Source organism: Oncorhynchus kisutch, linkage group LG3 (assembly GCF_002021735.2).
Source record: "Oncorhynchus kisutch isolate 150728-3 linkage group LG3, Okis_V2, whole genome shotgun sequence".
NCBI classification, from domain to species: domain Eukaryota; kingdom Metazoa; phylum Chordata; class Actinopteri; order Salmoniformes; family Salmonidae; genus Oncorhynchus; species Oncorhynchus kisutch.
The window spans coordinates 42,184,537-42,211,842 of record NC_034176.2 but is presented as its reverse complement, the minus strand read 5'-3'; the positions used below and the strand labels follow the sequence as shown (position 1 = coordinate 42,211,842).

Here is a 27,306-nt window from a genome sequence, read left to right as displayed (position 1 = left end):
AATGTTGATAACTTTTTAGTTCTGACGAATTTACGAACGCTCAACACCTGTTGAATATGGCCGGTGTCAGTAAAAGTTAGCAAAAAAAAAAAAGTAATTAAATTGTTGCCAGCAGCGCAGTTGCGGAGAACCAACGCTCTGAATAACAAATAAACTGCCTAACCAGTGCTGCTAAGACGAATAGAATGGTCAGGTGAGCGGTTCCCTCATTTGTGTCTGGAAGTAGCTAGCAAGCTAGCCAACGTTAGCCAGTTTGCTTGACTGCTGCTGTTGGGTTGATCCGAGCGTTCTGACCTTACTCCTCCGCCAGAGCGTCCAATGTGGGCTCCGAAACGCTCTGAATTTACAAATGGACAATCTGACAACGAGTTTACGAAAGCCCAGAGTACACTCTGAGCACATAGTATAAACCAGCTTTTAGTCTTAGTTTTTTTAGTACATGGCTTCACGTGAATATGAATCGAGCCGGTAGGTCACATATTATAAGTGCAACAATGCAGGCTACATGTGAAGGTTCAAAAAGGAAATGACCTGGAATACACCATTCTCAAACGTGCGCATGCGCGGTTTCCTGTGACAGTGATGAAAAATATCTGTTAGAAACTAATAAAGAGAGGGAGATCTAAAGATGCATCATCTAGCGTGGGTTACTTGCATGACTAGAATTATGCCTTTGGCTGCTGGGCAATAAAATTATGTTGATTTGAAATCCAATAGAATATGAGAAGAATGTTGGTTTCAGTGGCATATAAAGTGTTTAGAAAATAATTTCAAATTTACTTTGAAACAAGGTAAGACATGCTTGATAAAATTACAGAAGTCCATGTTTTAAACAATTAAGTTTATGGTTAAATAGTGTCCGAATGTTGACTGCCGCAGCTCAGATTCAATGTGGGTGTTATGCTGTGCGCACTCTCGGGTGACCATTTGATCTGAACTAACCTTGACTCTAGTATGTCGACAGAATCAAGCCTTTAGACATGGTTAATTATCCTTCATTATATTTATCAAACATGACTGGTGTTTAGCCCATATTTATGTAATTAAAGTTTGGCTCCATTTTCTGGTGCCTCATGTCAGCATTGGTTTGGACATGAGGCTTTTTGACTTGTCTCAGACGAAAACCAGCGTTAATGTCGAGCCCTGGCTGAAATGATCCATTAAGTTGTTTTGTATCGTGGTGTCAAATGTTTGAAGTTGAAAGATCAAACGAAGTGAAATGTTGAAAAGTATTAGAGGGAGAGGCTATCGAAATAGTACAATTCTGAGAATATGTTAAACTGTGGAGAGGTCAGGGGTTATGTCCTGATTGTGTCTTTGATCATGGTGCTGTGGGCAGAGGAGAGGAGTCTTTAGATCAGATGCCCTGCTATTCATGTCATAACGCACACACACACACACAAAATAAACACATACTTACACACAAACTCATTCATATCGTTTATCCACTATCCTATGTTAACTAGGGCTGGGAATTGCCAGGGACCTCAAAATATGATATTATCATGATACTTACAGTGCCTTGCGAAAGTATTCGGCCCCCTGGAACTTTGCGACCTTTTGCCACATTTCAGGCTTCAAACATAAGGATATAAAACTGTGTTTTTTTGTGAAGAATCAACAACAAGTGGGACACAATCATGAAGTGGAACGACATTTATTGGATATTTCAAACTTTTTTAACATAACAAAAACTGAAAAATTGGGCGTGCAAAATTATTCAGCGCCCTTAAGTTAATACTTTGTAGCGCCACCTTTTGCTGCGATTACAGCTGTAAGTCGCTTGGGGTATGTCTCTATCAGTTTTGCACATCGAGAGACTGAAATTTTTTCCCATTCCTCCTTGCAAAACAGCTCGAGCTCAGTGAGGTTGGATGGAGAACATTTGTGAACAGCAGTTTTCAGTTCTTTCCACAGATTCTCGATTGGATTCAGGTCTGGACTTTGACTTGGCCATTCTAACACCTGGATATGTTTATTTTTGAACCATTCCATTGTAGATTTTGCTTTATGTTTTGGATCATTGTCTTGTTGGAAGACAAATCTCTGTCCCAGTCTCAGGTCTTTTGCAGACTCCATCAGGTTTTCTTCCAGAATAGTCCTGTATTTGGCTCCTTCCATCTTCCCATCAATTTTAACCATCTTCCCTGTCCCTGCTGAAGAAAAGCAGGCCCAAACCATGATGCTGCCACCACCATGTTTGACAGTGGGGATGGTGTGTTCAGGGTGATGAGCTGTGTTGCTTTTACGCCAAACATAACGTTTTCCATTGTTGCCAAAAAGTTCAATTTTGGTTTCATCTGACCAGAGCACCTTCTTCCACATGTTTCGTGTGTCTCCCAGGTGGCTTGTGGCAAACTTTAAACAACACTTTTTATGGATATCTTTAAGAAATGGCTTTCTTCTTGCCACTCTTCCATAAAGGCCAGATTTGTGCAATATACGACTGATTGTTGTCCTATGGACAGAGTCTCCCACCTCAGCTGTAGATCTCTGCAGTTCATCCAGAGTGATCATGGGCCTCTTGGCTGCATCTCTGATCAGTCTTCTCCTTGTATGAGCTGAAAGTTTAGAGGGACGGCCAGGTCTTGGTAGATTTGCAGTGGTCTGATACTCCTTCCATTTCAATATTATCGCTTGCACAGTGCTCCTTGGGATGTTTAAAGCTTGGGAAATCTTTTTGTATCCAAATCCGGCTTTAAACTTCTTCACAACAGCATCTCGGACCTGCCTAGTGTGTTCCTTGTTCTTCATGATGTTCTCTGTGCTTTTAATGGACCTCTGAGACTATCACAGTGCAGGTGCATTTATACGGAGACTTGATTACACACAGGTGGATTGTATTTATCATCATTAGTCATTTAGGTCAACATTGGATCATTTTGAGATCCTCACTGAACTTCTGGAGAGAGTTTGCTGCACTGAAAGTAAAGGGGCTGAATAATTTTGCACGCCCAATTTTTGATTTGTTAAAAAAGTTTGAAATATCCAATAAATGTCGTTCCACTTCATGATTGTGTCCCACTTGTTGTTGATTCTTCACAAAAAAATACAGTTCTATATCTTTATGTTTGAAGCCTGAAATGTGGCAAAAGGTCGCAAAGTTCAAGGGGGCCGAATACTTTCGCAAGGCACTGTATGTGCTGATTCGATGTGTATTGTGATTCTCACTATTTTATGTGTTGCGATTCGATATACCAATTTTATTGCAATTTGATGGTCGAGAATTTATTCATACCCTTTATTCCACATTTTTGTTCCAGCCTGAATTCAGAATGAATTAAATGTATGTTTTTTTTTTCTCACCCATCTACACTCAAATGTTTTGAAAATGAAATACAGATATCTCATTTACTTAAGTATTCACACCCCTGAGTCAATACATGTTAGAATCACTTTTGAAAGCAATAACAGTGGTGATTATTTCTGGGTAAGAATGGTACTCTGTAATGTGTTGTACTGGATTAGCCTGAAACACTTTGTATTCAGGATAAAAAGTTAATTTCTTTGCCAACATTTTTGCTGTTTTACTTTAGTGCCTAGTTGCAAACAGGATGCATGTTTTGGAATATTTTCATTCTGTACATGCTTCGTTTTCACTCTGTCAGTTAGGTAGTATTGTGTAGGAAATACAATGTTTAGACATCAACAGATTTATCCTGTCACGGTCATTCAGTTTTGTAACTGTTTTAAAGTCACCATTGGCCTCATGGTGAAATCCCTGAGCAGTTTCCTTCCTCTCCGGCAACTGAGTTAGAAAGGATGTCTGTATTTCTAGTGACTGGGTGTGTTAATACACCATACAAGGTGTAATTAATAACTTCACCATGCTCAAAAGGATATTTAATATTTAATGTCTGGTATTTTATTGTTTACCATCTACCAATAGGTGCTCTTCTTTGAGAGGCATTGGAAAACCTCCCTGTTCTTTGTGGTTGAATCTGTTTTTTGAAATTCACTGCTCGACTGAGGGGACCTTATAGATCATTGTATGTGAGATACAGAGATGAGGTAGTCATTCAAAAATCATGGCAAACACTATTATGCAACTTATTATGTGACTTTAGCAAATGTTTACTCCTGCACTTATTTAGGCTAACCATAACAAAGGGGTTGAATACTTCACCTTACCGTGAGATGCTTACTTACAAGTCCTTAACTAACAATGCAGTTCAAGAAAGGGTTGAGAAAATAAATACATTCAAGTAAAAGTAGTAAAATTAAAATAAAAAGTAACACAGCTATATACGTGACACGCCACCTGGATTCGGTCTTACGTAGCAAAATTTGAAATTGTGTTTTTTACATTGGATAAAAGTAGAGACTCAGAGCTACCAAATGCTATATCTTACACTGCATTTGAGGAAAGTAATGCTGCTTTGAAAGTTGATCAACTTGTAAACTCACTTTTGAGAAAATGGCCATTGAATGTTTTGGTATCTCGTGAAGAGCTCTTCTTTGTCTACACCCACTTCGTATTGTTCACACCCTCTTAAGCTTTAGTCCCACTGATCTTGTTTTGCTCTCGGAGTGCACACTTGACGCTCTGGCCAATGATTTGTTTACCTATGGATAACATGCTTTTTTTCAGATGTTTACTGACACCGGCCATATTCAACGGGTGTTGTACACACGTCATGTAACATTAGCTAACGAGCCAGCCAGCTAATGTTAGCCAGTTAAACAACAATGAACAGTGCTAACAATGCCACAGTGCTGGTACCTAATCAACCAGGTTCAATGTTAGCTAGCTAACATTAGGCTCTATCTAGAAAAGCAAATGGTTCTGGGATACGAATAATGTCAGCTAGGGAGCCAGCCAGCTAACATTAGCTAGCTAACAGTACACTTTAGCTTAAGACATATTGCTTGCTAGCTAGGTAAACAATGAACATAGCTAGGTAAACAAAGCGTAAGTTCACACACGTCACGTAACATTAGCTAGCAAGCCAGCCAGCTAATGTTAGCCAGTTAAACAACAATTAACACAGTGCCAACAATGCCACAGTGCTGGGAGCTAAACAACCAGGTTCAATGTTAGCTAGCTAACATTAGGTTCTAACTAGAAAACTAGTGCCAACAATGCCACAGTGCTGGGAGCTAAACAACCAGGTTCAATGTTAGCTAGCTAACATTAGGCTCTAACTAGAAAGTCAGCTCTGGGATACGAATAATATTAATAATATCGGCATGTCCAGTCCACTCATTATCACAGCCAATCATGGCTAATGAGAAGGTTGCGTTCTTTTTCTGTGGTTTAACCAACAAGGCTCGTAATATAACAATTGCATTTGTATTTACATACGGCATACAAGTTCGTTATAAAGGCACATGAATGTCCGACAAGGCATTTCTGCCTAAAAACACATTTTAATTTACGTTCAAATGGTTCTCATGTGAAGTCGTGACTTGCGACATACGCTTAGTATCCTGAATCGGGTCACATATACAGGGTGTACCGGTACCGAGTCAATGTGAGGGGGTACAGGTTAGTCAAGTTATTGTGTACATGTAGGTAGGGGTAAAGTGACTATGCATAGATAATAAAAAGCAAGTAGCAGCAGTGTAAAAACAAAAGGGGGTGGGGTCAATGTAAATTGTCCATTAGATTAATTTTTCAGCATTCTTATGGCTTGGGAGTAGAAGCTGTTAAGGAGCATTTTGGTCTTAAACTTGGAGATCCGGTACCACTTGCCCTTGCGGTAGCCGAGAGAACAATCTATGAATTGGGTGACTGGAGTCTTCAACAATTTTTTGGGCCTTCCTCTGATACCGCCTAGGATATAGTTCCTGGATGGTAGGAAGCTTGGCCTCAGTGATGTACTGGGCCGTACGCACTACCCTCTGTAGCGCCTTACGTTCAGATGCCAAGCAGTTGCCATACCAGGCGGTAATACAACCGGTCTGGATGCTCTCAATAGTGTAGCTGTAGAACATCTTGAGGATCTGGGGACACATGCCAAATCTTTTCTTCTCTCCTGAGGGGGAAAATGTGTTGTCGTGCCTAGAAATTTTAAAAAACAATTAAGTTACGAGTTGAACTTTAATTAACAGATGAGATATGTTGGCACGACTGCCTTTTTGCATCTCCATCCCAAAGACCTTGCTTGGAAGTGTACTTTGCCAGACTGCCAAGAACCTTGCCCTCATCCAGGCCAAGGTGGCGAGACACAGTAGTGATAACACCATAAGCCTTGTTGATCTCTGCACCAGACAGGATGCTCTTGCCAGCATACTTGGGGTCCAACATGTACGCTGTGGCGTGTATGGGCTTCAGGCAGAAGTCTTTGCGCTTTTTAAATTTATTTTAGAACTGCAGTTTCCTCTGTTTACTACGGGAACGTTTTTTTTTCCAAAAATGAAAATACTGCCCCCTAGTCACAACAGGCTAACTAGCTGGTTTTAGACCTTGGGGTAGGTGTTCTCTTCCAGGCTGTTCATTTTAGGGTTGAAGTACAGTTTCAGGCACAGGACCTGGAAATAGAGGTTTTCACAGGTCCAAAAAGTCGAACACTTTCCCAAAATGATCCTGGGGCTTTCCCACCCAGACCCGATATGCATAAAATGTTTGTTTTTTAAATATACATAACTTTTCCAAACGGACCAGAGGTCAACAAGACCCTTTCTGTATAGACCTTGTCAGGGCCACACCCGGTCCGATCTGAGTGAGGAAATTAGCAGAAAAGTACTGTTTTAGCTACCTTATTAAACTGAGCTGATAAAGCACGAGAGGGAGGAGCCGTTCTAGTAGGACAACGAGTGATCAACCAACCAAGCCGCATCGCGTTATAGTAGACTAATAGCTGTCTCTTTCTCTCTCTCTGTAGGTGGTAGAAGTAGCTCTGAAGGTTAGCCCTGTGTTAGGAGCCCACATGTTCCAGCCCCTGCTGCCTTCTGTCTTCAGAGGGATCGTGGATGGAGAGGTGAGCTACCTGTTAATGCTTTGTACCTGTTCTGGAGCTGGGCTTTGGTGCAACCAGGGTAGCTAAAGTCCAGTAGCTTTCCATAAATTCACGGGTTTTCCAGAAATCCTGGTTGGCGATTTGGGGAAAGTTACCAGCATTTTTGCAACCTTAGTCTGTCTCTCTCTCTTTCTCTTTTTCTCTATCTTATGAGAGCTCTGCTTTAACTGCTATGGCTCCCTGTCAGAACCTTCCATAGGAACCTTTAGTCTCTCACTCACTCACTATGGGTTCCCCTTATGTCGTTCCCTGTCGAATACTAAAGGACTAAATTGAATGACAGTATAATCCATTTAGCCTCTATAGTTCACTGTAAACTGAGTGTATAAAACATTATACTCTTTCCATGACAGACTGATCAGGTGATTTCAGGTTGAAGGCTACTTCAATCAGTGTAGAGGAAGGGGTGGAAATAGGTTAAAGGATTTTGAACCCTTGAGACATGGATTGTGAATGTGTCATTTAGAGGCTGAATGGGCAAGGCAAAATATTTAATTGCCTTTGAACGGGGTATTGGTAGTAGGTTCCAGGTGCCTCCGGTTTATGTGAAGAACAGCAACTCTACTGGGTTTTTCACACTCAACTTTTTCCTATGTGTTATGTGTATTAAGAATGGTCCGTGTTCTGAGGGCAAAAGGAGGGTGCAGCTCAATATTAGGAAGGTGTTCTTGATGTTTTGTACACTGTGTGTTTTTTGGTTTAAAGGAACATAATTGACCAACGTCAGTTTAATTATTACAATTCCATTTCGTTCCGTTTTTTCTTTGAACTCAATGCACAGTTTCTCTCGCAATCGAGAGGGATAGAGATCAGAGGTTTCTCTACCTGAAAATACATGATATAAGCAATTGATAGTTGATATTCAGCAGTGATAAAAGTATGCCTTATTTAATTTGAAGATCTACTGAAATAGTGATTTTGTCAGACAGCATAGGCAGCAGCTCTATAGAGATGATGACTTGGAATTAAATTAAATCAAATCAAACAAAAGTAATTTACACAACTGAAATATTTTTAGTGAAGTAATGTGAATAAATTATAGTTAATAATTGATGAGCGGTAAATGGACAGTCACTACCATTATGGGGCTTTTATTAATTGTTTTCTGTTTTACAGCATTCAACTGACAAAATGCATAATCAAATTTAATGTTTTTTTTTAAATATATCGAAACTGAAATCCTTGATTATTTTTTAATAATCGAAAACGAACCAACTTCAAAAAGCGCTAATTGCTCAGCACTACTGTATGTCAAACTCATACAATTACCTTGACTGGTTTGTTCTGAAAGCGCTCAAGGTTTTATGCTTTCATCAGTTACCTTGGCATATACTGTACTTACTCATTGACAGTAATACGTACATGCTCCTCTCCACATTGGTGTTTTCAGCATTAACCCTGTTCTTTCTTGTGTGTGTGTTTGTAGCGGTACCCGGTGGTGATGTCCACCTACCTGGGCATCATGGGAAGAGTCCTGCTGCAGAACGCTAGTTTCTTCTCCTCTCTCCTCACACAGATGGCCAGCGAGTACAACCAGGAGGTGAGACACCTTGCCAACTAGTAGAGTGGTGGAATGGTAGGCATATTGGATGTACCATATGGCCCGTAACTCTAACCAGGAGGTTACATCATTTAACCCCCCTCTCCCGTAATTTAGCTTTGTTACCGCCGTAGTACTTAAAGCAACAAACATTTTCCCAAGATGCCTTTTTGTTTAGATGTTTATTTATATTCACCCTCTATTGTCTGTACAACTTTTCTTTAGCGACAGAGAATACATGAGAAAGAAATTCTGCTCCCCTTCAACAGCAGCCAAAATGATTAAATCACGTTCAGTCCACCAAAGTATTCAGACCTCTTGACTTTTTACACATTTTGTTACATTATAGCCTTTTTCTAAAAATTGATTAAATTAATAAAAGTCCTCCACAATCTACACGCAATACCCCATAATGACAAAGCGTAAACAGGTTTTCATACATTTTTGAAAATGATCATCCTTGATCATTGATCATCCTTGAGATCTTTCTACAACTTGGAGTCCACCTGTGGTAAATTGCATTGATTGGACATGATTTGGAAAGACACACAGTTGGTAGTGCATGTCAGAGAAAAAACCAAGCCATGAGCTTGAAGGAATTGTCTGTAAAGCTCTGAGACAGGATTGTATCGAGGGGAAGGGTACCAAAAAATGTCTGCAGCATTGAAGGTCCCCAAGAACACAGTGGCCTCCATCATTCTTAAATGGAAGACCTTGAGAACCACCAAGACTCTTCCTAGAATTGGCCACCCGGCCAAACTGAGCAATCGGGGGAGAAGGGCCTTGGTCAGAGAGGTGACCAAGAAGCCGATGGTCACTCTGTGGCGATGGGAGAACCTTACAAGGACAACCATCTCTGCAGCACTCCACCAATCAGGCTTTTATGGTAGAGTGGTCAGACGGAAGCCACTCCTCAGTAAGACGGGCCATGGTCAGGGAGGTGACCAAGAACCCAATGGTCACTCTGACAGAGCTTCAGAGTTCCTCTATGGAACTCTTGTGGGTAGATTGATGTATTCATTATAGAATAAGGCTGTTATGTAACAAAATTTGGAAAAAGTATTGGGGTCTGAATACTTTCCAAATGCACTGTATATGCCTGTTTGTCTGCTATGCTAATAGTTTTGAGATGTCTGTGGGTTAACTATCTCTGCTAATGCTAAAGTCACCACACCGTACAGATCAGGCCCTGCTGGGTACATAGGCCATCCAGTTGGGATCCAGGCAGCAGCGGCCGAGATTAAGCATGGGTGCCAGTCTTTTGACTTGCGCCAACTCCTTGATTGTTTTAGATTCTTGTTTGGCTAGGAAACAGCATATGAGACGGCTGAGGCAGAAGGTGAAACGGCTTGCAGCCCAGGTTACTAGCATAATCCTGTGTAAACATCCACATGCCTCTTAGTCACTACGACCTGCTGGCCTACTCTGATCAGGGGATCAGTTTGCCAAACCCTACTAGTTGTTCACAAATATATGCACAAGGGAGTTCCAGGAGGCCCTCTGAGAAGCAATTTGGGTCAGATTGTATTTTTATATGGAGCCTATACATGCATCTCTGTTGATTTTTATACCAAAAATTAAGAAAGTGGGATTGAGGGCAGTCTTTCCGTTGTTGACACTGAGGCTTGTCCACAAGTCTTGACTTGTAAAAGGCCTTGCAGTTGAAATGTCGACCTTGACAATTCTCCTTGCAATCCCCTTATCTATGTTTTCCAACAGTATATGCCCCCAGGGTCTTCGTGCAACTTTATTTCACTAGTTCGTGGATTACAGTCAAACTTTCTGGGCTTGTTTGAGTAGAAAATGAAAGGCTAATGGATTGGGAGGGAATGGTTTGGACGATTGATTCCCGACCAGGGGATAAACGCACAGTTAGGTCTCATTAGGCCTACGAAGCCAAACAGAGTTTAAGAACCTCTGATACAGACTTTGCTATAGGGAGTTGGCTGTTTGTCTTTCCTCTGGGTACCCCTTTCCCTGATGGAAATGGAGGATAGAGTTCGGGGGGAAACTCAAACCAGACAACCTCGTGGTCCACCAGGGACCAAATTATAGATGTGCTATATACAGTAGATATACAGTTGAAGTCTGAAGTGTACATACACCTTAGACAAATACATTTAAATTCAGTTTTCCAGACATTTAATCCTAGTAAAAATGCCCTGTCTTAGGTCAGTTAGGATCACCACTTTATTTTAAGAATGTGAAATGTCAGAATCATAGTAGAGAATGATTTCAGCTTTTATTTATTTCATCACATTCCCAGTGGGTCAGACGTTTACATACACGCAATTAGTATTTGGTAGCATTGCCTTTAAATTGTTTACCTTGGGTCAAACGTTTCGGGTAGCCTTCCACAAGCTTCCCACAATAAGTGGGATTTTGGCCCATTCCAATAATTTTGTCCCATTCCTCCTGACAGAGCTGGTGTAATTGAGTCAGGTTTGTAGGCCTCCTTGCTTGCACATACTTTTTTAGTTCTGCCCACACTTTTTCTATAGGATTGAGGTCAGGGCTTTGTGATGTCCACTCCAATACCTTGACTTTGTTGTCCTTAAGCAATTTTGCCACAACTTTGGAAGTATGCTTGGGGCCATTGTCCATTTGGAAGACCCATTTGCGACCAAGCTTTAACTTCCTGACTGATGTCTTAAGATGTTGCTTCAATATATCCACATAATTTTAATCCCTCATGATGCCATCTATTTTGTGAAGTGCACCAGTCCCTCCTGCAGCAAAGCAACCCCACAACATGATGCTGCCACCCCCCGTGCTTCACGGTTGGGATGGTGTTCATTGGCTTGCAAGCCTCCCCCTTTTCCTCCAAACATAACGATGGTCATTATGGATAAACAGTTCTATTTTTGTTTCATCGGACAAGGACATTTCTCCAAAACGTACGATCTTTGTCCCCATGTCCAGTTGCAAACCATAGTCTGGCTTTTTCATGGCGGTTTTGGAGCAGTGGCTTCTTCCTTGCTGAGCGGCCTTTCAGGTTATGTCGATATAGGACTCGTTTTACTGTGGATATAGTTGCTTTTGTACCTGTTTCCTCCAGCATTCCTTGCTGTTGTACCAATGTACGTTCGTCTCTAGGAGACAGAACGTGTCTCCTTCCTGAGTGGTTTGACGGCTGCGTGGTCCCATGGTGTTTATACTTGCGTACTATTGTTTGTACAGAATAACATGGTACCTTCAGGCGTTTGGAAATTGCTCCCAAGGCTGAACCAGACTTATGGAGGTCTCCCCCAAAAAATTCTGAGGTCTTGGCTGATTTCTTTTGATTTTCCCACAATGTCAAGCAAAGAGGCGCTGTTTGAGGAATGTCTTGAAATACATCCACAGGTACACCTCCAATTGTCTCAAATTATGTCAATTAGCCTATCAGAACCTACTAAAGCCATGACATCATTTTCTGTAACTTTCCAAGCTGTTTAAAGGCACAGTCAACGTAGTGTATGTAAACTTCTGACCCACTGGAATTGTGATACAGTGAAATAATCTGTCTGTAAACAATTGTTGGAAAAATGACATGTGTCATGCACAAAGTAGATGTCCTAACCGACTTGCCAAAACTATAGTTTCTTAATAAGATATTTTTGGAGTGATTGAAAAATGAGTTTTAATGACGCCAACCTAAGTGTATGTAATCTTCCGACTTCAAGTGTATGTGTGTATGTATATGTGTGTGTGTATGTGTATACGTATATATATATATATATATATCATATGTTTTTTATCCCATAATGACAAAGCAAAAACGGGTTTAGACAGTTTTGCTATTTTATTCAAAATAAAAAACTTTATTACATTTACATACGTATTCAGACCCTTTACTCAGTACTTTGTTGAAGCACCTTTGACAGTGATTACAGCCTCGAGTCTTCTTGGGTATGACACTACAAGTTTGGCACACCTGTATTTGGGGAGTTTCTCCCATTCTTCTCTGCAGATCCTCTCAACCTCTGTCAGGTTGGATGGAGAGTGTCGCTGCACAACTATTTTCATTTAAAGTATCTCCAGAGATATTCGATCCAGTTCAAGTCCGAGCTCTGGCTGAGCCACTCAAGGACATTCAGAGACTTGTCCTGTAGCCACTCCTGCATTGTCTTGGCTGTTTGCTTAGGGTCATTGTCCTGTTGGAAGGTGAACCTTCACCCCAGTCCTGGGAGCTCTGGAGCAGGTTTTCATCAAGGACCTCTCTGTACTTTGCTTCGTTCATCTTTGCCTTGATCCTGACTAGTCTCCCAGTCCCTGCCACTGAAAAACATCCCCACAGCATGATGCTGCCACCACCATATGCTTCACCTTAAGGATGGTACCAGGTTTCCTCCAGACGTGTCGCTTGACATTCAGGCCAACGAGTTCAATCTTGGTTTTATCAGACCAGAAAATCTTGTTCTTTAGGAGTCTTTTAGGCGCCTTTTGGCTAACTCCAAGAGGGCTGTCATGTGTCTTTTACTAAAGACTGACTTCTGTTTGGCCACTCTGCCATAAATGCCTAATTGGTGGAGTGCTGCAGAGATGGTTGTTACCTCCCTGACCAAGGCCCTTCTCCCCCCATTGCTCAGTTTGGCTAGCCATCCAGCTCTAGGAAGAATCTTGGTGGTTCCAAACTTCTCCCATTGAAGAATGATGGAGGCCACTGTGTTCTTGGGGACCTTCAAAGCTGCATACATTTTTTTGTGCCCTTCCTCAGATCTGTGCCTCGACACAAGCCTGTCCCATAGCTCACAGACAATTCCTTTAAACCTCAATACTTGGATTTTGTTCTGACATGCACTGTCAACTGTGGGGACTTTATATAGACAGGTGTGTTTCTTTCCTAATCATGTCCAATCAATTTAATATACCACTGGTGGACTCCAATCATGTTGTAGAAACATCTCAAAGATGGTTAATGGAAATATGATTCACCGGGGCTCAATTTCGAGTCTCATAGCAAAGGGTCTGAATGCTAATGTAATTAAGGTGTTTTTGTATATCTTTATATTTTTTTATTTGAGAACATTTCTAAAAACCTGTTTCACTTTGTCATTATGTGGTATTGTGTGTAGATTGAGGACATTATTTTATTTAATCAATTTTAGAATAAGGCTGAAACTTTACAATATGTGGAAAAAGTTAAGGTGTCTGAATACTTTCCTAATGCACTGTATACAGTAGGGTGTATCTCATACGCTCTACTCTTCCATCAGTACTGATGTGACAAAATAGGTGAGAGCATTGTGGATGAAGACTAATAGCTGTTATGCTTTCATCTGTCCACTTCTTTTCTGTGACTTTGAAAGACAGAGGCCACTTCAGATGACTGATATGTTTGAACCTTGTGTTCTTGCTCTCTCTCTCTCCCTTTCTTTCTCACTTTCTCTCAGATTGGCCAGTTGTTAGGTGGTGTGATAGAGATGTGGGTTGACCGCATGGACAACATCACACAGCCGGAGAGGAGGAAACTGTCGTCTCTGGCTCTGCTCTCCCTCTTACCGTCAGACAACAGGTGAGGACACACCTAGCAAATTAGTTGGAGCGTTTCAGCTCTCTTTATTTCCATACCCTGACTCCCATTGGCTGACAAAAAAAACACAGGTAGGCACACACACCAGCGTTTTTTCTTCATAGAAATGTATTGGGCGGGACGCTAAAGTGTTTTTTGGGCCGGCTATGTCCAAACAGTGTAAAACAAAATATATATAAATACTGGTCAAAGGTTTTAGAACACATACTCATTCAAGGTTTTATTTTATTTTTGCTATTTATGCATTGTAGAATAATAGTGACGACATCAAAACTATTAAATAACACATATGAAATCATGTAGTAACCAAAACAGTTTTAAACCAATCAAAATATATTTTAATTTTGAGATTGTTCAAATATTCACTCCTTGCCTTTATGACAGCTTTGCACACTCTTGGCATTCTCTCAACCATGATGTAGTCACCTGGAATGCATTTCAATTAACAGTTCTTAAAATTTAATTTGTGGAATTGATTTCCTTCTTAATATATTTGAGCCCATTGCTGTGACAAGGTAGGAGGTGTACAGAAGATTTGGTAAAAGACCAAGTCCATATTGTGGCAAGAACAGCTCAAATAATCAAAGAGAAACGACAGTCCATCATTACTTTAAGACATAAAGGTCGGTCAATCCGGAAAATATCTAGAACTTTTAAAGTTTCTTCAAGTGCAGTCGCAAAAACCATCAATCGCTATGATGAAACTGGCTCTCATGAGGACTGCCACAGGAATGGAAGACCCAGAGTTACCTCTGCTGCTGAGAGGATAAGTTCATTAGAGTTACCAGCCTCAGAAATTGCATCCCAAATAAACAGACACATGTCAACATCAACTGTTCAGATGAGACTGTGTGAATCAGGCCTTCATTGTCGAATTGCTGCAAAGAAAGCACTACTAAAGGACACCAAAAATAAGAAGACTTGCTTGGGCCAAGACACGCGAGAAATGGACATTAGACTGTTAGAAATCTGTCCTTTTGGTCTGATAACTCCAAATTTGAGATTTTTGGTTCCAACCACCGTGTCTTTGTGAGACGCAGAATAGATGAACGGATGATCTCTGCATGTGTGTTTTCCACCGTGAGGCATGGAGGAGGTGTTTTGGTGTAGGGGTGCTTTGCTGGTGACACTGTCAGTTATTTATTTAGAATTCAAGGCACAATAAACCATCATGGCTACCACAGCATTCTGCAGCGATACTTCATCCCATCTGGTTTGGGCTTAGTGGGACTATCATTTGTTTTCAACATGACAGTGACTCCAGACATACCTCCTTGCTGTGTAAGGGTTATTTGACCAAGAATGAGAGTGATGGAGTGCTGTGTCAGTTGACCTGGCCTCCGCATTCACCAATATAGATGGTGTGGGATGATTTGGACCACAGAGGTGAAGGAAAAGCAGCCAACAAGTGCTCAGCATATGTGGGAGCACCTTCAAGACTGTTGGAAAAACATTCCTCATGAAACTTGTTGAGAGAATGCCAAGAGTGCTGCAAAGCTGTCAAGGCAATGGTTGGCTACTTTGAAGAATATAAAATATTTTGAACTGTTTGGCAATAATGACCATTGTTATGTTTGGAGGAAAAGGGGGGGCTTGCAAGCCGAAGAACACCATCCCAACCGTGAAGCACGGGGTTGGCAGCATCATGTTGTGGGGGTGCTTTGCTGCAGGATGGGACTGGTTCACTTCACAAAATAGATGGCATCCTGAAGAAAGAAAATGATGTGGCTATAATGAAGCAACATCTCAAGACATCAGTTAAAGCCTGGTCGCAAATGGGTCTTACAAATGGACAATGACCCCAAGCATACTTCCAAAGTTGTGGCAAAATGGCTTAAGGACAACAAAGTCAAGGTATTGGAGTGGCCATCACAAAGCCCTGACTTCAATCCTATAGAACATTTGTGGGCAGAACTGAAAAGCATGTGCGAGCCAGGAGGCCTACAAACCTGGCTCCGTTACACCAGCTCTGTCAGGGGGAATGGGCCAAAATTCACCCAACTTATTGTGGGAAGCTACCCAAAACGTTTGACCCAAGTTAAACTATTTAAAGGCAATGCTACCAAATACTAATTGCGTGTATGTAAACGTCTGACCCACTGGGAATAAGATGAAAGATATCAAATCTGAAATAAATCATTCTTTCTACTATTATTCTAACATTTCACATTCTTAAAATAAAGTGGTGATCCTAACTGACCTATGACAGGGAATTTTTACTAGGATTAAATGTCAGGAATTGTGAAAACTGAATTTAAATGTATTTGTCTAAGGTGTATGTAAACTTCCGACTTCAACTGTAGCTCCATTGTCTTTCATACATACTTTATATCTGGTTTTAGTTGTTTAAAGTGATACCCTAGTCATATATACAATTTTTGTCTCTGCATCCAGCATGAAGAAAGTTAGAAGTAGTTTCACTAGCCAATGCTAACTAGTGTTAGTGTAATGTCTGGAAGTCTATGGTATCTACTAGCATGCTATGGTATCTACTAGTTAGCAACTTCAAACTGTACGCAGAGACAAAATAACTGCAAGAAACTGGTAAATTATTTTTCTGAACAGCATGACGTTAACGGTTCATTTATATGCTTTGTCTAAATCTGGCTTCTCTATTGCCTTCTCACTGCTATCTGCATGATCAATCACAGACAGCACATCTCAGCATGGAGCACAGTTCACAATGCATGTATCTCATGGTAACTTTTTTTCTTTTGACAAAACAGTTATTGTAAAGATATATTTTTTTATTGCAGAGCAGAGTTTTAAAAACAGCCTATTACTTGAATATAGCTGCTTTAAATCAGTGCGTGTGCAATTGCGGGACACAACAAAAAAGAAACCAATCCAAGCATCACACAGTTCTGCTCCCTTAATGTCTCACTCACTCACTCAATTGCGTTCTGACAGCTCCCTCTACACACGCGTGCTGTGTGCACCTACAGAAATAAATGCCTATAAAAACGTCTCTAACTGATGGGATACACAAGCTACATTCCTTGCCAAATTGAGTTTTATCTCAAATTCAAAATGGACTGGTTAACTGAAGTAGGAAAATATGTGTTCCGACAATGGGTTGCAGTTTTGGAATAATTATGTAATTTTTGCTTAGGCTACTTTGCGGTTGTCACTAATTACCACAGCCAGTAAGTCAATATTGGCTCTATTGTAAAAATGTATGAAAGTAAACATGTGCTTTTTTGTCTTAATTGAAGTTTAGGGTGAGGCATAAGAGTAAACAGTACTGCGAGGAGCACATTTTTACATACAGGCATTTGGAATAGCCTTCCCTTGGAGATCAAGCAAATAAAAAGTAAAAATAGCTTTAAAAAGCAGGCAAAGTTTTTCATTCGGACAAGGTTGTCTAAGTAAGGAAACCACTCCATAGCCCCTTGTGCCCCCTACTGCTGGTCAGGTGTATTTATTTGAAGGATCGGTATGATGTGCGATTACTAGATTGTTTTAATGTGAAATGAGTGGTTGATTTTTAAGGTTAGGGAGAAGTGCAGTGAATAGTTCCACTTTTTAGGATGTCAATGTAATGAATGTATTTATGGTTGTTTGTAATTTTGTCTGGTCTTTTAATCATTATGTGTTAGTTATTTTTACCTTCGAGGACCACTTTGGAGATAAGCGTTTTAATTAATACTTTCAAGTTATATCCTCTTGGTCCACATTGTGCATTTTGTTGTATATATCTGTTGCCCAAAATTAATTCAATATAAAAAAGGTTAGCAATGTGGTTAAGTTTAAAATCTGATTTTATGAAGAAAAATTGTAGAAACAGACAGCGTTTATGAATTTGTGGCTGTGGTAACTAACGTTAGTGACGACCCCACTTTAGGAACTGCTAGTGTCATTTAGAATTTGTTAGCCTCGGCTATTACCCCCCCTAAACAAAGACGGGTTCCACACTGAAACTATGCAAAAAAAACATTAATTTGATGAAGACAGAGCGTATTTTCATCAGAATCATTAAGCCTTGGCCTACTCACCAGACAGATGTCCTAGCCATAACTCATCCAGATGAAGTGTTCAATGTAGAATAAGTTCATCCATTTAGAAAATTCCAAGGACAGTCATAATGAACTCAATAGAGCGTCTGTATATCCTGTATTTATTCCTCTTTCTCAGTTGTGCACCTGGGCCTCCCACTCTTTCTATTCTGGTTAGAGCCAGTTTACGCAGTTCTGTGAAGGGAGTAGTACACAGCGTTGTACGAGATCTTCAGTTTCTTGGCAATTTCTCACATGGAATAGCCTTCATTTCTCAGAACAAGAATAGACTGACGAGTTTCAGAAGAAAGTTATTTGTTTCTGGCCATTTTGAGCCTGTAATCAAACCCACAAATGCTGATTCTCCAGATACTCAACTTGTCTAAAGAAGGACAGTTTTATTGCTTATTTAATCAAGACAACAGTTTTCAGCTGTGCTAGCATAATTGCAAAAGGGTTTTACAATGATTAATTAGCCTTTTAAAACGATAATCTTGGATTAGCTAACACAACGTGCCATTGGAACACAGGAGTGATGGTTGCTGATAATGGGCCCCTGTACAGCTATGTAGATATTCCATTAAAAATATATATTTCCAGCTACAATAGTCATTTACAACATTAACAATGTCTACACTGTATTTCTGATCAATTTGATGTTATTTTAATGAACAAAAAATGTGCTTTTCTTTCAAAAACAAGGACATTTGTAAGTGACCCCACACTTTTGAACGGTTGTTTATGTCACTGCGAAGTGTGAGGGGAAACCTCGAAAATGCTATCCCTTTGGCCGCTGATATTATAAGTGCCCATCCAAGAAGGCTCAAGGTCATTGGCCAGACATAAAATGTAAAATCACGTTATATGTACAATAGCTTTGATTGGACTGATCTTGTCAACATCATACTTTCAAAATATTAGCCAGCAGTCATCATGAATCAAGTTGACAATCTACTGGCAAGTCCTTTTCAATCCTTGTCGTATGAAGAGAAGTAATGAAGAGAAATTATAGATAAAAACCTATCGGTGCTCATCGGCCATTGGACATAAACAGTACACAACAAGTTGGAAATCGCGAATTCAACAATGAGTGGTTTGGGAGGAAGTGAGCACAGCACAACAACGTGGGTCCAAAAATGTATTGTATGCTGCTGCATAAATGATGTAATATGCCAGAGAGATATGTATACTGTAGCTAAGAAAGTAATAACTTTACTAAGTGTATGTTGTTTAGTAAGCTGTGCCTCACAGCTTACTAATTTGTTCCCTTTTCCCCCTCTTAATTAGCCAATAGCCTGTTTTAGAGACATGTCATTGAATATTGTAAGAGCACTCATTGTCTGCTTATTGGGGCGGCAGGGTAGCCTAGTGGTTAGAACGTTTATCCCACGGTTCTGACTGTAAGCACGGAACATATTCTGAATTCTGACGCTGTATGTTTCAAGAGTGCTGAACAAATAGTTATATTGACAATGTCCGTCCTAGCTTGCTCAATGTTTTAATCGAAATTACGGATTGCCTCTTATCCATTCGTCGTTCCCTTATGCCATAGTTTGTACATCTCAATTCCCAGTAGAAACCGCATTTGTTTAACAAGTCAGTCATATCAGCTATGTTTATTTTAAAGGCAGTAAATGAGGCTGAATTAACTTTCGCTGCCAGACAAGGCTCTGCTGAGAGCCAGGTGTAGCAGTGCTAAGGTCTGCTATTGGGACTCTGCTGTTGGGACAGTTTTATGTAGGCACCGTTTGTCACCGTTATAGTGCAATTAATGTATTGTTTAGTTTTGTGTAGTGGCTTTGCTGGTATGCATAGTAGTTTTTTAAAGTTTGTCCCACCAAGATTTACATGCTAAAATTGCCAATGAGCAAGCGCCCCACTGATGAGGTTACTTCCTTTTTGAAGATTGGGTTCCACAATATAATATAACCACTTGATATTACAGTTTCAATAAATTCATCTTAAATTGCACTTGTTTTTTTACTGACTGACTATATGAGGCAATTTAGCTATTAGGATTTATCTGTAATGGTTATACATTTGTCATTGGTGCACACTGATGGCATATGGATAAAAGTGCACATTTCTTTCCAGTACTGCTCTTGTTCTAAAATAGCTTTTTTTAAAGTATATATATTTATTTTCAGTCGAGTACTTGAGTACTTCACAACAAAAAAATCATGCAAGTACTCTGAACAGTCAAAAAAGGTCAAATGCCCATCCCTATTCTCTCTCTCCATCAATTCCATTCAAATGTAACCCAAAATCGATAATCCTGTTCAAGATATATATATATATATATATATATGAGATGTCCTACCTCTTTCGGGTAATAGATTCAATGCAGTATTAGCCTTATATTTAGCTAATGAATGATGGTTTATGCATAAGCTTCTAACTTCTAAGTCCCAGGAAAGGCTGTACATTTTGTTTTTGTATTTCTTATATGAATATACTGTTGGAAGAGCAAGTTCTTGTTTGCTGAATGTTAAGTACAGCAGCCACTAAAACTCAAGGGGAGTTTGAAAGAAGAGCGAACTCGCAATGGCTCTTGGCTATAGCAGTTATTTGTTCAGACCATAAATATTCAATCTTGGTAAAGATTGAAAGGTATATATGCGTCACCCTACTAATGATACAAATGTAAAATAGGCCCTATTATATTTTAGCTCCTAGTTAATTTGTAGGCCTTATGTCCTGCACCAGGATTGCATGTCCCTCCCAGCTTTATGGTTTGAATGTGTAATCCCAGTTTTTTTTTTACCTTAATTAACTAGGCAAGTCAGTTAATGAAAATAAAAATGTGTTCTTGACAGCCTAGGAACAGTGGGTTAACTGCCTTGTTCAGGGGCAGAACGACAGATTTTTACCTTGTCAGCTCAGGTATTCGATCTTACAACCTTTCGGTTACAAGTCCAACGCTTTAACCACTAGGCTACCTGCCGCCCCCGAACAAAATGCAGTCCAGTAATACAGTCCACACTCCAAAAGATTAGACTACTGGAGCTAGTTTAATTTGTTTACCCAAGAGCTACTACATATATTTGATTTCATGTCATGTGTAATGTGCGGTAGCCTATACAGTGTGTTCAGTCTCCTTGCCTTTTTCAACATTTTGTTACTGCCTTATTCTGAAATTGATTAAATTGTCCCGAAGCCACTTGTGCTTAGGTTCATTGTCCTTTTGGAAGGTGAACCTGCTCTGGAGCAGGTTTTCATCGAGGATCTCTCTGTGCTTTGTGCCATTCATCTTTCCCTTGATCCTGACTAGTCTCCCAGTCTCAGCCGCTGGGAGACCATGATTTTACCAGGTAAGTTGACTGAGAACAGTTACAGGGGAGAGGAGCTGAATCGGCCAATTTGTAAACGGGATGATTAGGTTGCCATGATGGTATGAAGGCCAGATTGGGAATTTAGCCAGGACACCGGTGTTAACATCACTACTCCATCCATTTAACCTCGCATCTGAAAGAGAGCACCCTACAGAGGGCAATGTCCCCAATCACTACCCCGGGGCATTGGGATATTTTGGGGGGGACCAGAGGAAAGGGTGCCTCCTACTGGCCCTGCAATACCACTTCCAGCCGCATCAGGTCTCCCATCCAGGGACTGACCAGGGCTAACCCTGCTTAGCTTCAGAAGCAAGCCAGCAGTAGGACACAGGGTGGTATGCTGCTGGCACGCAGGGTGGTATGCTGCTGGCACATGCTTCACCGTATAGATGGTGCCAGGTTTCCTCCAGGGGTGATGCTTGGCATTCAGGGCCAATAGTTCAATATTGGTTTCATCAGACCAGAGAATCTTGTTTCTCAAGGTCATGGAGTTCTTTAGGTGTATTTTTAACTCCAAGCGGGCTGTCATGTGCCTTTTACTGAGGAATGGCTTCCGTCTGACTACTACCAAAAAGGCCTGCTTCGTGGAGTCCTGCAGAGATGGTTGTCCTTCTGGAAGGTTCTCCCATCTCTACAGAGGAACTCTAGAGCTCTGTCAGAGTGACTATCGGGTTCTTGGTCACCTCCCAGACCAAGGCGCTTATCCTTTCAATGCTGCAGAAATGTTTTGGTACCCTTCCCAAGATCTGCGCCTCGACACAATCCTGTCTCTGAGCTCTACGGACAATTCCTTCGACCTCTTGGTTGGGTTTTGCTCTGACATGCACTGTCAGCTGTGGGACCTTTTTATATAGACGTGTGCCTTTCCAAATCATGTCCAACCAATTTGAATTTACCACATGTGGACTCCAAGTTGTAGAAACATCTCAAGAATGATCAATGGAAACAGGATTCACCTGAGCTCAATTTCGAGTCTCATATACTTATGTTAAGTTTTTAAATATATTTTTTATATACATTTGAAACTTCTTTTGTCATTTTGGAGTCTAAGTAACAAAATGTGGGGAAGGGGCCTGAATTGTTTCTGAATGCACTGTATATTATAGGCTACCAGCACAATCATTTGGGCTCGGGCTCATAAAATGTCTTTAATGTATGGCTCATCAGGATCAGGTAGCATGAGGCTTGAATGTCATGCCAATCAAAGCTCAAATCAAATGGTGACATATGCTTTATAAGCTTTAGAATAACTCTTCTGGAAGATAAGTGGTTTATTCTTGAGATGGAACATTTTGTAAAATACCATTTAAAATATGAAATGCTAGTATGTGTGAGAGAGAGAGGATGACCATTGGAGTATAGCTGGTCGATAGGATTTAAGTCTGGGCTGGATCAAAAAAACATCTCCCTGGCTCTAATCTAAAAGGGTCACTCACACCTCTCTCTGACGCCACAGAGAGTGCAAACATTTCCAGGGTCGATTCAGGATGACCCTCATCCTGAAAGCAAAATCTGTTACTGCTTTGTCGAGACATTGATCAACTTGACTCAAAATGTCGACAAACTAAGTGTGCTAAGGTATTGATGGTGGGTGGTGTCATAGGTTTGACATTATGGTTGTATCCTAACAGCTGGAGCAGGAGCTTTGTGTATCAGGTCTCAGGACTTACTAAGACTACAAATATTTGTTTACAACTGTTGGTCGATAAATATTTCATTTGATATTCTATTTTCTTGTCTTTTATGTGAGCCAGACAATGAGCGCTGAATTACAAGCACTGAAATTATTATACCGTGGCAGATAGCCAAGTGGGAGGTAAAGCATATTATTGAACTTTTCAAAGGATTCAGAATGAACTTCTCCTTTGTAAGTCTTGTGTTGTATGGTTGTAAATTCCTTATCCAGATTCTGGGGGTTGAGTTTTCTTTTGTTTTGATGTGACAATCATACTGTAGGCAAGTGGGAGTTCTTTTGTCCAGCAATTGGATATGACAGCCTTTGCTGGCTGTGTTGCATCTCCAAACTACCACCTAACCGCTATTTCACACAGTCACAGCTGAAATGCTATAGTTTGATGAATTTTGTAGACGTCACCTCAATCGAATCGTACGGTGACAGAGTACTAGGCCATACACAGTTGATTTACTGTTTAATGGATTTCATTTTTTTTGTGGTGAGCAAGCAAATACACCTATCAGCCATACCCAAAGATGTTAGACTTTTGGTATAACGGTTTTGAAATTAGTTACCGGGACCACAGTTTTTCATTTTGCAGAGGCATATTCTGCAATTATTATTATTATTATTATTTATTTATTTTATACAATTGATGACCTAGTTGAAATATACAGTGCCTTGTGAAAGTATTCGGCCCCCTTGAACTTTTGCCACATTTCAGGCTTCAAACATAAAGATATAAAACTGTGTTTTTTTGTGAAGAATCAACAACAAGTGGGACACAATCATGAAGTGGAACGACATTTATTGGATATTTCAAACTTTTTTAACAAATCAAAAACTGAAAAATTGGGCGTGCTAAATTATTCAGCCCCCTTAAGTTAATACTTTGTAGCGCCACCTTTTGCTGCGATTACAGCTGTAAGTCGCTTGGGGTATGTCTCTATCAGTTTTGCACATCGAGAGACTGAAATTTTTTCCCATTCCTCCTTGCAAAACAGCTCAAGCTCAGTGAGGTTGGATGGAGAGCATTTGTGAACAGCAGTTTTCAGTTCTTTCCACAGATTCTCGATTGGATTCAGGTCTGGACTTTGACTTGGCCATTCTAACACTTCATGATTGTGTCCCACTTGTTGTTGATTATTCACAAAAAAATACAGTTTTATATCTTTATGTTTGAAGCCTGAAATGTGGCAAAAGGTCGCAAAGTTCAAGGGGGCCGAATACTTTCGCAAGGCACTGTATATCATTCTACTAAAGTAATCAGACCTATTCTTAATAAACTGCTTAAGCTCCTCTTCAGCTTGAATTATACATTTAACAACATCTCCAACTACCATACAATATTTTTAGACAGCTGAAGAACGCGCACAAATGTTCTTCTTTCATAGTTTAGTCATATTTTTCTTACCTTAGTCGTGTTTACTTTGCAGGTTGACTAGTATCTATTGAGTTGCAATATCTCCTAAATTGAATGCCCAACTTGAAGTATCTACAAAACAAGTTTTGCAACCACATAATACAAAACAAAATATTTTTTCCCAAAAAATTTGCTGCCTGTTCGCGATTTCACAAATTATTATTTTGATCCACATGATTCGATCCACTGCGATTGAACCGAATTCCAACTACTACAATGGCTAAGTTTGGGAAACCCTTATTTAGCAGATGCTTTTATCCACAGCGACCTAGTCAGTGCAATCCATAAATAAATAAAATTAAATAAACAGTTTTGTGTAAATTGACTGTCTTGTGTGTCAGATCGGGATAACAGCTTCTGCTTTGCCAGTAATATAATGTAAATATCTGATAACACGGTGGCTTCAGGTAACTACTCCGTCTCCTTTTAATATGCAATTATTCCCACTCACTAACTGTTCCTTGCCACTTACATTTCAATGATTTGTTGAATTTTGCAGCCTCCTCTTGTCCTATCTTATGATAATGATGTTGGATGACTAGTTTATTTTCTGTCACTGAATGTAAATCAGTGTTCTGGTTTGAAGAGGCTAGAGAGGTGTTGGTCTGAGTGGGGTACCACTCCCCCTTCATTTTCTTTTAAAAGTGAGCATTTAGCTCACCATAAACTATTCAACAAAAGATTAATCGAAATCTATCTTTATTCGTCACATGCTTCGTAAACAACAGGTGTGCTGTAGACCAACAGTGAAATACTTACTTATTCAGTCCATCCGTCACAACCTCCCATCCGTATTTCTTTCACTGTATTAAAAAAAGGGGGGGGGGGTTGTTTATCAATGGGTTTGTGTTAGTCTCTAAGCCATTGAAGGAAATGTAGCTTTTATTCCTTATCAGCAGAGGATATCTTATTGGCCTTTTGGTCCTCCTGTTTTTGCTCATAGTTTAAAAGGACTTTTGCCAGTCTTTTAATAAGTAAAGTACACATTTTGGAATTATATCCTCTACTTAGCATGCATAAATTGCGTGGTCAGTTTCATGGAAGAGTGCCATGGTCATTTGTATTTTGTTTGACCTGGTAAGTTGGCATGCCAATCTTCCAGACATATGTGTGGAACTACAAGGATTGTATAGCATTACAATGAAACTAAAGTGAATGAATTACTGCTTTGCTGATTCAATGTGGCCAAACAGCTAAAGAGAGAATCCGTTCTTAATAAGTTACTCAATTGCGGCATTTATACTGTTGCTTTTGTTTGTTTGAGATCTCAAGAGGGAGATAGAAGTTTCCAGTTGGGAACGTCCTCAAGTCACAGAATACATCAAAAATACAGGCTGAGTTCAATCAAATCAAACCCAAATTCCACCACAGAACCGGAAATGTTCAAAACCGCAAGTTTCTTCAAACGACACTGATATACCTCATAGATGGATGACACTGTTAAAGTATTAATGGAGGGAAAAAAGTCCCCTGCCTGACCCTAGCACCATGAAGCATTGCAACTAGCTACATACAGTAAGAATGTGTCTTTCCTTGCTCCTCGGGGACACTCTTTGGCTTCCCTGACACGTCCATGTTTTTATCTCCTCTGGAATGGAGGTGGGGTGACACCCATTGGTAAGTAATCACGAACGAGGTGTCGAGCAGAACGGAATTCGAACTGACACAAGCCTCACTTGTGATAAGAGATCTTTAATATGATGCCGGACGCCTACTTCAATCGGTTGCCATGACAGCCAAGCCTGACACTAATATCAAGGAGATTAAGGGTAGGGGTGTCCAATAGTGCGTGTTACACAGCAAGGTTATTAAAGTATTAAAATGTTATTAAACGCATGACTGGAAATAGGAAAGTATCCGAGACAAGTTTGTCTGTTGGCTTAAGATGTAGTCCTCCAAAAGTGTCTAAATGTCATTTGTATAATTGTTTGGCTCTACTTTTCATGCACCTTGTTCAGACTGTTCTGTGAGGTGGCATCAGAACAGTTTTTCTTTAGTCTATTGTCTGTTTTTAAGATTTGCAGTTTGAGGCTTCTTTCAATATGGTTGTTTTCTCTTAGCCATTGATGCAAGCAATAATTTCAATGTTAATATGGAAACAGCAATGCATGTTTAGACTTGAGGGTAGAAATGTTGTACCAAAGGAGTAGCTGTACATTACTATGGCAAAACGACAGCATAGGTACAACTGACAATTGCCAGCTATTGACAGACATTTTGTCAAGAGTATGAAAAAGCTACTCATTCTACAAAATAAAGCTTATTGGCTGACTTTTACTCCGGACTGCTCGATCACAAATCGAACAATGAGCCAAATGTTTCACCAGATGTATACATTTTCCGGTTGGCATTTCTACTCACCACAAAATATGGTGATGAGAGGAAGCCCAGTGGCCGGTAGTGGGAGAAGATGGAGAGAGATGTATTTTGTCTGCTTATTTTTTCATCAATGAAGCATTTGATCTCTGCCTTGGCTCTCTTGACTTTATCCTTTGCCAATGTTTTAATAAATTGCGTTGTTTAGGAGTGCAAGGGTGAATTGAGTTATTGCACATGTGCGCTTAAGAGTAGGCATTCCCTAACAAAGTATGCTAATGCACGCTAAAATGCGCCAATAGGATCGCTTGGCTCTGCCCACTAGGATTAATTTGCTCCCATTAGAAACGACAGGCTGTGGTCTATCTTTGTCTCGACTATCCATCCACTCACAAGTTTGACGCTGAGTTTGAAGCTCCACTGCCCTCTTTATCTCAAGTTATTTTCCCGTTCTCGTTTCGTTCCATTGGTATGGCCAGCCCACTGTTCTCACCCTTTCAAAGAAAGACTCAAATAATGAATCTATGAAATGCTTTTTTGCTAGGCAT

The 27,306-nt window shown here is 40.2% G+C and overlaps 1 protein-coding gene across 1 annotated transcript in view; it reads left to right on the top strand.

The window, feature by feature from the left end:
* ipo11 (importin 11) overlaps positions 1-27,306 on the top strand; it is a 232,990-nt gene that overhangs the window by 147,459 nt on the left and 58,225 nt on the right. Inside the window, exons 24-26 of the mRNA XM_031806455.1 lie at positions 6,828-6,923; positions 8,389-8,502; positions 13,878-13,999. Of these exons, the coding sequence (XP_031662315.1) occupies positions 6,828-6,923; positions 8,389-8,502; positions 13,878-13,999 (332 nt within the window). The remainder of the gene's footprint in view (positions 1-6,827; positions 6,924-8,388; positions 8,503-13,877; positions 14,000-27,306) is intronic.